This window comes from Vipera ursinii, assembly GCF_947247035.1.
Source record: "Vipera ursinii genome assembly, chromosome: 2".
NCBI classification, from domain to species: Eukaryota; Metazoa; Chordata; class Lepidosauria; order Squamata; family Viperidae; genus Vipera; species Vipera ursinii.
Genome location: NC_139513.1, coordinates 293,942,662 through 293,955,173, shown reverse-complemented (window position 1 = coordinate 293,955,173; position 12,512 = coordinate 293,942,662). Strand labels below are relative to the sequence as shown.

Below are 12,512 nucleotides of genomic sequence, written 5' to 3'. Positions count from 1 at the left end.
TGGAACCCAGCTTTCCACGTTTAGTCAGTACAGTACACAGGTAGTCCTCAGCTTATGACCGTAGTTGAGACTGGAATTACAATCATAAATCATGAGGGTCATTAAACAGGTCACCAAGTGACTGTACCTGCTTTTGTGACATTTTTTTTGCAAATGATTGTTAAGCAAATGCTGCAGTTGTTAAACCACAGGCCCTGAGTGACAGCCATAGTTATTAAGCAAACCCATTTTCCCCAGTGGGCATTTTTTGGCAGAACCCAGAAGTAAAAACCAAATACCAGTAAAAAAAAAAGCCAAGTATTGCAGTTAGGTGACCGTGGGATGCTACAAATAGCTTACACACATGAGCCAGTTGCAAACGCTCAAAATGCAGTCATGTGATTGCAAAGAATGTACAGCCATCGGATCTTCAAAAATGGGCCGTAAGCAGCTCTGCAGAGGTCCGTCCTAACTCCGAACAGCAAGCGGTTATTAAGCGAGGACTAGTTGTGTAGATGTATGTGGAATTCTTTGATAGAATTAGTGTAGACGCGTAACTTAACACGAAGAGGGGTGATCCCGGAGAACAAACGGTCAACAGAAGGTCAGCAGACTGCAAATAAATACCAAACTTTTGATACCACACATAAACGATTGATTGAATAATTGAGTAAAAATAAGCAGCTTATCATAGCACTGGCTTTTTGAAAAGTTATCAAAGCTTATCAAATTGAATAGCTTATCAAAGCAGGACAAAATGACACGGGGCGATTAAATTGCCCCCTTATCTTTCTGTTATCTAGCCGCTTCAGGGTGACTGTCAAGGCACACGTAATATTCCGGGAGAAGGCGTTCTTCTTCGGTCTTTCCCTTGCAATCTGCCGGCAGGGAGCCCAGTAACCGGCTCCCAGTATTTCCCAGTAATGTTTATTGGGTCGATTCTATCTCCAAATGCTTTGATCGTGCTTGCAGCGGGCATTTCCCTCGCAGGGGTCTTCGCTTCGCTTTCCTGTGATCCTCCTTCGGTACAGTAAGTTTATCTGGTGGTTCTAAAACAGGGCTGGGGAACGATGGTCCTTTCACGACTTGTGGCCTTCGACTCCCAGAATCCCTGAGCCAGCAAGCACGGAACTCTGGGAGTTGAAGTCCACAGGTCACAAAAGGGCCGCCGTCCCCCAGGCAAGCACCCTCATCCATAGGTGTGGGATGGAACCGCTTGCCCTGGGACAGCTCGCTGGCTGCGGGACAATTCAACAAATACAAAAGTTACATTAATTGTGGCCAATAATGGTAACACAAAGAAAGTCGATCCAGAAATGCAAAAGTTACAATAACGTCAACGAAGGCGCGTTTACCAATAATAAAAGGAACTGAATGAAACAATTAATGCAGCATTGACTTGTCCCACGGCGATGGATTGCAGCCAGTTGTCCCCCCCCCAGGTGAGCCCTGGGAGCAAAAGGGCAGGTAGCAGTCTCAGCTGTGGGTCCCACTCGCAGGGTTGTGAATCGGCCAGCACGCTTGCGCCCGAGGCCTCCTTCCTCCCTCTGATCCGCACCTGACTCTCCCTTTTTCTCTTTGCTGTCTCTCCTCCTCCTCTCCCTCCCCTTGCCCGGCCCTTTCTTTCTAGCAAGACTGAGGATTGGGGCTACCTGAACGAAGATGGAGAGCTCGGCTTGGCCTACCAGGGTCTAAAGCAAGTAGCCAGGTCAAATATATATCTATTTTTTTCCTCCTCTTCCTGCTCTTTGGGGGCTTTCGCGGTCTTTCCCTCCCTCGCTTTTCCCTTGTGCCAGAAATGGCTTCTCCTAAAGACCAGGAGTCCCCTGGGGCCTGGCCAGCCACTGCCTTAATCACAAGGTAACCATTGACACAGCTTGGTAAAAAAACAGGCAGTTCTCGACTTACGACCACAGTGGAGCCCCCAAATTTCCCTTGCTAAGCAAGACAGCTCTTAAGTGAGTTTTGTCCCATTTTACAATCTTTCTTGCCGTAGTCGTTAAATGAATCGCTGCAGTTGTTAAGTTAGTAACATGGTTGTTAAGCGAATCTGGGATTGACTTTGCTTGTCAGAAAGTTACAAAAGTGGATCGGGTGACCCTGGGATGCTGCAGCCGTCATAAGTACGAGTCAGTTGCCGAGTGTCCGGATTCGGATCACTTGTCCACAGGGATGCTGCAACAGTCGCAAGTGTGAAAAACAGTCGTAAATCACTTTTTTCAGTGCCACTGTTGCTTAGGACAGTCACTAAGCGAGTGGCTGTAAGTTGAGGACTACCCAGAAGCTGTGAATGAATGTTGGTTAGATGAGCCAGCGGACAAGTTGATGTGGTTTTTTTTCACGTGAGAATGGCCCCCTCTTGAGCTGACTGCCGAAGCAGAGGGGGCCTTGCCAGAATTGCCTTGAATTTCCAAACAATGAACTGCGTGGGCTATTTTAATTGTGCACCCACAGGACGCATCAGCTACTGCTCGATGTGTTGTTTGTCAGATCAGCCATCCATACGCAGGCGGCCCTCATTTAACAACCACAATTAGGACAGTTGTTAAGCGAAGCAGTCACTAAGTGGAACTGACTGTGCTTATGATTTTACTTCAGCTTTCCCTTGTCCTTACACACCTGATCATAAACGCAAGAATTGTTTGTAAAGTTACTTTTTCACCCCTGTCGTAAGAGCAAACAGTCACTAAAAGAGGACTAACTGTACTCTTATTGCCCGCAGTATTCTAAGTAAACATAGGTAAAGGTAAAGGTTCCCCCGCACATGCGTGCTAGTCGTTTCCGACTCTAGGGACTGGTGCTCATCTCCGTTTCAAAGCCGAAGAGCCAGCGCTTGTCCGAGGACGTCTCCGTGGTCATGTGGCCGGCATGACTAGACGCCAAAGGCGCACGGAACGCTGTTGCCACCTACCCACCGTCGTGGTCCCTATTTTTCTACTTGCATTTTTACGTGCTTTCGAACTGCTAGGTTGGCAGAAGCTGGGACGAGTAACAGGCGCTCACTCTGCTACGCGTCACTCGGGATTCGACCTGCCAAACTGCCGACCTTCTGATCGACAAGCTCAGCGTCCTAACCCACTGAGCCACCGTGTCCCTAAACATAAAATGGATATTTAATCAAAAAGTTCAATCAGCATAAAGACTGCAGGCTTTAGGGCTTCTGTGCATGCTAGAGGGAGAGAGCTGGGGGGTACGTTAATGCCCTTATCAAACTGGAGTTTTCCACAAGGCCTGCAGACCCGGCCCTGGAGCCAATTCTAGCCTGTGGCCAGAGTATCTGCCTGCATGTTAGCCTGGATTAGTTAGATTTTTCTCAACCAAGTCTTCATATTTTCAAATGTGCATTTAAAGCACCTTGGTTGCCATCAACATTAATGTGAAAAGGCCCTACTTTCCCCCCAGCTGAGATAGAAGATAACGTTTATTTGAGGTCTAAAGAGTTATGGAGTCAGGAGTGCTGTATGTCTGGTATATAAATCCAGCAACATCCATCCATCCCATAAATGCAAACCAGTAGATTTTAGGATAAATAGCATGCATTGAGGATACGTTATGTTGTTGCTCAGTTAATAGACTTTTCAAAGAAAAAAAATTAAAATGGCTTTTCTTAACATCCATTTTTTAATACTTGCCTGCATCAGTCTTTCTGTTGCAATTTATCATTTTGCATAGCTATACAAATGGGTACCGTTTAACTCAGCGCTCTGCCATTTTCAGTTTGATATGGTAGTAAAGTAAAAAAAAAACAACCATTTATCTTCAAAAACAAAAACTGATTAGTTGTTCCTCTGACACAAACATTTTACATGCCGTGGAGATGTTAAGTATGAAGCCTCAGATCAATGTTTAAGTAACTCTATTTGGAGTTGACATTATTTTCATTATTTCAGCTGAGGGAAAGAAAGGGGTATTTATTTCTAGCAGTTTGCTAGAAAAAGTATGCGATTTATTTATCACTCCTCTTCAAGGAACCTGTAAGCTGTCTTGTAATTCATTCCAAGGCAACAACCAAGCAGCAAAACACAGACGACACAAGGGGATCAGAGCTGGAACAGAACGTCTCGTGCTTAGGATATAATTCAGAGTCAGTCTCACCACAGAGAGGGGAGTCTTATCCCAGGGACCGAGGGGAAACCTTTGCAGAAGTTGCTTTTTCCCAGAGGAAAATGAAAAAAAAAAATCGGATTTTCCTGCCCAGGTGGTGTTTGGTGGAGAAATTTGAATTTTGAAAGGCCAGCTGTGTCTCTCTCAATTTAGGGAGCGTGAAACGGGAGCGGTGTGGAGAGTCATCCAAGTTTAGGGTGTGTTTGTAAGAGGCAGAGCTTATACAAGTAATCCTCGACTTACGGCCAAAATTGAGCCCAACATTTCCATTGCTAAGCAAGACAGTTGTTAAAGTGAGCCTTGCCCCATTTTGCGACCTTTCTCTCCACAGTTGTTAAGTGAATCACTGCAGTTGTTAAGTGGCTCTGGCTTCCCCAGGGGGATCCCGTGACCTCAGGATGCTGCGACCGTCATAAATACGAGTCAATGGCCAAGCCTCTGGATTTTGATCAAGTGACTGTGGGGGGGCTGCAGTGGCCTCTGTGGTGAAAAAAGGTCGTAACCCTTTTATTTTAGTGCTGTTTCAACTTTGAATGGTCACCAAACCAGTGGTTGTAAGTTGAGGACTAAAGAAAAGAAGAAATAGGGGAGACGTGATAGCAGCCTTCCAGTATCTGAGGGGCTGCCACAAAGAAGAGGAGGGGGCCAGGTCGTTCACCAGAGCACCAGAGGGAAGGAGGAGAAACAACGGATGGAAACTGATCCAAGAGAGAAGCAACCTGGAATTAAGGAGAAACTTCCTGACAGGGAGGACAATCAACCAGTGGCACAGAAGTTGCCTCCAGAAATCGTGGGTGCTCCATCACTGGAGGTTTTTAAGAAGAGACTGGACAGTCACCTGTCTGAGATGGTATAGGTTCTTCTGCTTAAGTGGGGGGGCTGGACTAGAAGACCTCCAAGGTCCCTTCCAGCTCTATTCTATTCTAAATGGCAGGCGTGCGTGCCCACCGTTCTCACAACTGGAGCTGTGTGGGCACTCTTGCCCACCACTTGCCCACCATCCCTTTCCCCCCCCCCCCGGGTTGGTCCGCAAAGCCGTTGGGGAACTCTGGCAGGGAGGAGGAGGAGGAGGAGGAGGAGGAAGAAAGGCAGCGGGAGCCCTTGAGCACACTCACCGCCAGCCCCGGCCTTTGCTGCAGACCAGACACCTGCACAGTTTGTGGCAGGGTTTACGGGCAGCCCCCAGTTAACAACCGTTGCTTTAGAAGTTGCAACGGCATTGAAAAAAGTGACTTAGGGCCATTTTTCACACTTACGACCGTTGCAGCCTCCTCCACAGCCACGTGATCAGAACTCAGGTGCTTGGCAACCTGCATGTATTTATGACGGTCGCAGCGTGTCCCGGGGGTGTGTGTGTCCCCTTTTGCGACCTTCTAGCCATCAGAGTCAATGGGGAAGCCGGATTCACGCAACAACTGCAGTGATTCACAACCGCTGTGGCGAGAAAAGTCCTAAAGTTGAGCAAAATTCACTTAAATGCTTAGCTGTGGAAATTTTGGCCTCAATTGTGGTCGTAAGTCAAGGACCACCTGTATAACCTGAGACCGCAGGTGTGTTTAAACGTTTATTTCGCATTGCAATTTCTCCATGAATGAAAAACTCCAAGCGCATCGTTTCTCCTCTGTCGAGAGAATTTAGGGAAAATTGGGGAGGGGGGGGCTGTTTCGTGTTGGGGGAGGGGAGAACTTCAAGATGGCGGGCCGGGCTCAAAACGCGAGAGCCGTTTCTGCTCAGCAGCCGAGCTTTTAAGAGGTTCTTGGAAAAGAGTTGAAAAAGGGTTCAGGGGGCAGAGATTTCATCTCAGGCAAGCTGTAATTGGTACCTTTTAAAATTCAATTTAGCTCACCAAAGGTTAAGCTTTTCCTCAGGCACACAGGAGGAGGGCTGGAACCCTCTGGGCGGTGAATCGGCGTAGGTGGAGACGGATCCAGAAAGGCAAAGAGCTCCTCCAAATGCACTTTCGTCCTTACTTCATCATCCTCCCCCCGCAGAATACATGGAAACGGGCGTGTATTTGGGGCAGCGGGGGGAATCCCCTCCATTTTGTCACAGAAATTTCAATTTCCTTGGTTCGTTCTTCCTGGCTTTTCATTCTGTTCCTTCCTTGCCCTTTTAATATGCCTCATGCCTCATTTTAAAACCAAGTCTTTTCTTTTTTTCTTTTTTTTGCTATATAAAAAGACCAGTTTTTGGAATTCATAAAGTTGTTCTTAGCTGGGAATGTCTTAAAGGGAGCCCAGAAATGATTTTGGTGGGGGGAAAAAGGAACCATTTAAGACAGTTGCCCACCGATTCTGATGCGTAAAGTAAGTGGGACGATAGCTTTGGGGAAGCCGGATTAAATGGTGAACTCCAAATGCTTTTTTTATTTTTGTTAAGTTTTGTTTCTGGGATGAGACTCTTTTTCAAATGAGGGAGGGGGGGTAGCAAAGGACTCCAGGGGTGGAGGGTTTCAGAAGTCTGCCATCTGGACCATGCCCCCCCCAACCTCCGAGGTTGTAGGTTGGGGACACTTGGGGTGTTATTATTCCTTTGGCCTCTTCAGATTCTCCAGCTAAGTAGAGAGGTGGGACGTAAACCCAAATAAATAGCCTGGAAATCCACAGCCAAGGCCGCTAATTCTCATGGACTGGCTACCTGGCAGCCAAAACTGACGTGAAGAAAGTGAGGTGTGGTAGCGACCCAGCACGCAGGCAGCACAATATAACCAGTGGGAGCCTCCTTCACAATTTGTAGTTCCAGATGTAAGCCTTCCACACCATTACGCGTGTGAATGATGAGTGTGGGCAGCCATTCGGTGCTAATGTCAGCAGCGTTTGTGTCTGAAAAGAAAAGGTTCCGAGATACGTGAGGGTTTGGGTTGGGTTCAAGCCTGCCTTGACTCCCGGAGACTTCCTGGCGAAGGCCCTGAGTTTCCTTGGAAAGGTTTTTGGAAGTGGTTTGCCCTTCTCGACTTCTTCCTGGGGGGGGTGAGGGGGGGGGGCGAGGGAAAAGTTCTGGCCCAAGGTGGCCCAGAAGGCTGCATCTCAGGCAAGACTGGAACTCGGCATCTCTTGATTTCTCACCCAGGGCCTTTCCCAACTATACCGGTCTGTTTTCCCCTATGGCTATGTAAAATAAATGCATACAGGTAGTCCTCGCCTCACGACCACAGTTGGGCCCCATGTTTCTGTTGATAAGCAGAACAGTTGTTATGTGAGCTTTGATCCATTTTACGACCTTGCTTGCCACAGTTGCTAAGCGAATCACTGCAGTGGTTAAGTTAGCAACACGGTTGTTAAGTGAATCTGGCTTCCCCATTGCCTTTGCTTGTCAGAAGGTCACAAAAGGGGATCGCATAACCCGGAACGTTGCAGCTGTCACAAACACGTGCCAGGTGCCAAGCATCTGTATTTCGATCATGTGACCGTGGGGAGGCTGCAACAGTCATAAGGGTGAAAAACGGTCGTAAGCAGGGGTGGGATTCAGCCGGTTCGCACCACTTCGCTAGCTCATTTTTTGTTGCCCAGGCCCAGAACGGACTTCCGGAAGCGGCATCCACACAGAGAACTGGTTGTTCCCGTATTTGAATCCCACCACTGGTCGTACGTCACTTTTTTTAGTGCTGTTGTAACTCTGAACGGTCACTAAACGAACTGTCGTAAGTCAAGGGCTGCCCGTAGACAACGTAAATCAGCGAGGCTACACATTTACCGTTCACACGGTGCAAAAGTCGCTTGGCAGGTGTCTTTTGCTACCTAAGACCTGCCCACGACGGTTCCTTCCAGGCCTTTGGCCTGTGAATCCGAGCGAGCCCTGGTGCCTCATGCATCGACAGAGGCACCCTGGCAGCCTCTGGGCGTCTGAAGGACCTACTATCGCTTGAGGGACGGATGTCCTCACCTTTCCCGTTTCCCCCCCCCTCCAGGCTCCTTGAGGCTCAGCTCCAGGACCAGAGAAGGGAGTACGAAGAAGAAATAGAAGCCCTGAAGGACCAGATGGAGGCCCTGAAGGAGGCCCTGGAGAAACAGCACGAACTCTTCCTCCAGACGCTCCAGTTGTCGCCGGAAGCCCAGGTGGAGTTTGGCATCCAGCAGGAAATCTCCCGGCTGACCAGCGAGAACCTGGTATGGCGAACGAGCGGAAGGGCAGGGTTGTTCCTGTCGCGGGTGACAATGCCTTGTTTGAAAGACAGGTGCCCGACTCCTCAGTCAAAAAGTCCTCCAGGGTGGCCTTCACGGGTTAGCCAGACCTGCTCGTAGATGTAGAGTCGTAGGTGTATGAGACGTTGCTCATAGAGAAGAGCAGCTAAGATGATCCAAGGCCTGGAGACTAAAAGATACGAAGGACGGCTGCGGGAATTGGCTAGTTCAGAGAAAAGAAGGACTGGGGGAGATAGGATAGCAGCATTTCAGTATTTGAGGGGCTGCCCCAAAGAAGAGGCGGGCAAATTATTTTCCAAAGCACCCAAAGGCAGGACAAGAAACAACGGATGGAAAGTAATCAAAGAGAGAAGCAACCTAGAACTACGGAGAGATTTCCTAACAATGAGAACAGTTAACCAGTGGGACGGAAGTTGCCTTCAAAAGTGGACAGCCACTTGTCTGAAATGGTCTAGGGTCTCCTACCTGGGCAGAGGCTGGGCTTGAAGACCTCCAAGGTCCTCTGTATTCTGTGTGTGCGGTCCAAAAGAGCCACGGAGCGGGAGGAAGGAAGATAAATGCAAAATCAGGAGCTTCTCCAGAGCTTTGGGTAGAAGGTTTCCTACAGCTGACGGCTTTTGACCCCCAGTTGCCCAGTAGCCCCTTGTGAAGCTTAGGCTGTGCCCCCCCCCCGTCCCGATGCTCCTGGAGAAAGCTTGCCTAGGGGGGAGAGGGAGAGAGACCCTAACCGTCAGAAGGATGGAATGGTAAGCTAACTTTGACTCCCAACCAAGACAGTTTATCATTTGCCACCCTTGTTGATCCCGTTTTCTAAAAGCAACAGAAAACTTTAAGCATGTATTTTAATATGAATGTTTTCTTGGGTACGGGGAGGTTTAAGCCTTAAGGCTTGAATTAACAAAATTCACTAAATGATGCTGATGTTTGGATCCGGGTCTGAGTCTGAGAGGTTTCCTTGGGTCAGTCTATTTTTAGATAATAAAATGGACAAAAATAACATTTCCCTGTGGGAATGTGCTTAACGTGCCTTCTGGATGTAGAACAGCACGGCATGGGAGCAGCAAGAAAAGCAGTGCTGCCGTGGTGGAATGGAATGGAATAGAATAGAAGCTGGCAGGGATCCTGGAGGTCTTCTAGTCCAGCCCCCCACTCAAGCAGGAGACCTTATACCATCTCAGACAAGTGACTGTCCGGTCTCTTCTCAAAAACCTCCAGGGATGGAGAGCCCACGATTTCTGGAGGCAACTTCTGTTCCACTGGTTAATTGTCCTCACTGTCAAGAAGTTTCTCCTTAATTCCAGGTTGTGTCTCTCTCCGGTCAGTTTCCATCCGTGGTTTCTCCTCTTTCCCTCGGGTGCTCTGGAGAATAGTTTGGGTGATAGCCTGGCAAGGAACAATTTTCAATGAATTTTCAGCAGCTTTGTCTGCATTCGAGGCGCATCCCCTCCTGAATGCCCTTGGCAGAGGGACAGAGAGTCCTCGTCTTACGATCACAGCTGAGGCCAGAATTTCCGTTCCTAAGCAAGGCAGTTGTGAGTTGCACTTAATTTTATGACCTTTTTTTGCCACGGTTGTTAAGCAAATCACTGAAATTGTTAAGTGGATCGTGCAGTCGTTAAGCAGATCCAGCTTAACCCATTGACTTTGCTTGTCAAAAGCTGGCTAGGAAGATCACAAATAGCGATCAAGTGTCACTGGGACACTGCAGGCGTCATAAATACCCGCCAGTTGCCCAAATTTTGATCACGTAACCATAAGGATACTGCAACAGTTGTCAGTATAAGCTACTTTTTCCAGTGCTGTTGTAACTTTGAACGCTTGCTAAATGAACAGTGTAAATTGAGGACTATCTGTAAAGGGCCAAAACATGTCCTCCAACTAGCAGAACCTTCTGTAAACGTGGGATCCTTGGAGCATCACTTTACAATCGGAGACATTTACGTTGAGTTTAGTTTCCGCCTCAGACAGTCCCTTGTGGAAAATCGGCCTGCTCACTTCATGTGTGAGTGAGTCGCTGTTATTGAAACCCCCAAAAAGGGTCAGTCCGATAATTGGCCAAAATGTGCTGTGCTGACACTGCTGGGTTGAAATAGTGGAGCCTTTTCCTCTGCGAAGCTCATGAGATCCGTAGCTACCTGAAGAGCTGCACGCTTTGGATCTGGCAGGTCCAACCTTGGCAACTTTAAGACCTGTGGACTTCAACTCCCAGAATTCCTCAGCCAGCCATGGGAGTTAAAGTGGCCAAGGTTGGACACTCCTACTTTGGGGAGCGGACCAGGAACCAGCAGGCTCCACCCCAAAGCAGATTCTCCCTTCCACCGAAGAGACTTGATCCAGGTGTGCAATCTGGTAGAATCCCTCTCTGACTAGGGAAGGCGCTGCTCTAAGGGGAAGCCCAGCCGGGTGGGGTGGGGACAGATCTGATGCCTGCTAAGTGAGTGTCCTGCATAAATCTTTAAGGACAACGAAAGAATGCAGAACTTATACGCAGTCGTGCATTCGGGCAGAATTAGTGCAAGCCTTTCCAAGTTAGCTTTCGGGACACGCCACGTCTACTGCCAGGGAAATACGGATTTGAGCCATCACAAGAAACGAGGTCAAAGGGGGGGGGGAGTTAAGAGGGTCTAAATTTGCCCTAACTTCTAAATTTCCCAGAGGTGTGCTGGACTAGAAGCCAGGAGAGTGTGAGTTCTAGTTCTCCCTTAGGCACCGAATTTGGCTGGCTGAGTTTGGGCCAGTCCTTCTCTTAGTCCAATGCACCTCACCCAGCCTTGTTGCTGGAGGAAAATGGAAGGGCAGAGCATTCTACACAATTCCTTGACTCGTAATAGATAAAATGGGATCTAACAACATTTCCAAGAAAAACAAAATTATTTTCCACCCCCCAAAAAACCCCAAACAAAAGTCAAATGTGACCCACTCTTTTTGTTTCATCAGCTCCATTGTGAAACATTCTTCCGCTACACATACTGTAAAATAAATAACATCAATACGGGTCCCTAAACTTTGCCCAACTTATGCTTTTTGACTTTACAGCTTTTATAAACTGGCTCTAAAAGCCACAGTTGGTTTGCTAAACCACAACGTCCCCATTTCGCTGAACTAAGTTTTCGGAAAAATTATAGGTACATTTAATAAGGACCTGAAGAGAGGGTTTCAAAAAGCAGTGTGACAACTTGATGTTTAGAATAATTCAGGCTCGCCATGGCAACCTGACAAATTACTTGACTCACAATGTATAATTGATTGGCTCGGCAGGGATTGAAATAAACCCTGAAAGGAAAAAAATTCAGATTGATCAAAGACTTTCAGCTGAGTCTGGTGAGAATATAATCACCACAATCGCAAAATACAAAAGCCTGCAAAATGAAGCAGAACGACTGTGGCAAAAGAAAGCAAAGAGAACAGTAAGAGAGTCTTGGGCCCCACTTGAGCAGCATCGGCATTGACAAAGTCCCCATCGGCCACTTGCAAAAGGCAGCTTTATTTGGAACAGCTGACATCCTGTGAAGACACCTTTAATACCTTTAGTATTATTAAACCATAAATGGGATGTTTGTTTTATTCTCACAACTGTTCTGCTAGGTTGGGCAAGCTGAACGCTGGTGATTAATCACCTGTTATGAATGGACAATGTCTGATTCACAGCATCTTTCTCATCGGCTTCCTGCAGCCTTTGATTATGAATGCAAATCCATAACTGACCACATAAGGCTGGGGGGGGGGGCTCTGGCCACACAAGGGGTCACCCCTCCGAGACGAGAGTCCTTCATCCTTTCGACACAGAGGTCTTGAGCTGCAGCATGGATTCTCTGAATGAAAGCAAGTCAGGGAAGCGTTTCTGACAGCCACACCTTCTTGATTCCAGCTCTGTGTTAAAATCCCAAACCCTGAAGACCCCCGTTGTAGCGGTTAACATCCCTGACTTCAAACTGAGTTGGCTGCTGTGTTGTTTTTCTGGTCACCACCCAGCCTTTCAAAAGGCCCCGTTTGGTTGCCCCTTCAAAGCAGACGCGCTTTTCCGGGGAGCCAAGCGGTCGAGTCTGGGGCCTTCCTGCTTCCTGGGCTATTCCTGGGCTCACTGGAGGAGAAAGTGGCAGCTGTGGCCAGGAGGGCTCTGACACAAATGCATCTTTTGGGACAGTGGTGCGCATTTCTAGACCGGGAGGCCTTGCTCACGGTCACTCGTATTGTAGACCAGGGGTCCCCAACCCCTGGACTGCAGCCCACTACCAGGCTGCGACCTATTCGGGCCCAGGCCGCCTGAGCAGCGGCTGAGCACACTGG

At 48.2% G+C, this 12,512-nt stretch overlaps 1 protein-coding gene across 3 annotated transcripts in view; it reads left to right on the top strand.

Annotated features, from left to right (window-relative positions):
* The window catches only part of MYO5B (myosin VB), a 161,438-nt gene that overhangs the window by 136,500 nt on the left and 12,426 nt on the right, over positions 1–12,512 (top strand). For all 3 annotated transcript variants that reach the window (XM_083355614.1, XM_083355615.1, XM_083355613.1), the window contains one exon: positions 7,991–8,189. In XM_083355614.1, the coding sequence (XP_083211740.1) occupies positions 7,991–8,189 (199 nt within the window). The remainder of the gene's footprint in view (positions 1–7,990; positions 8,190–12,512) is intronic.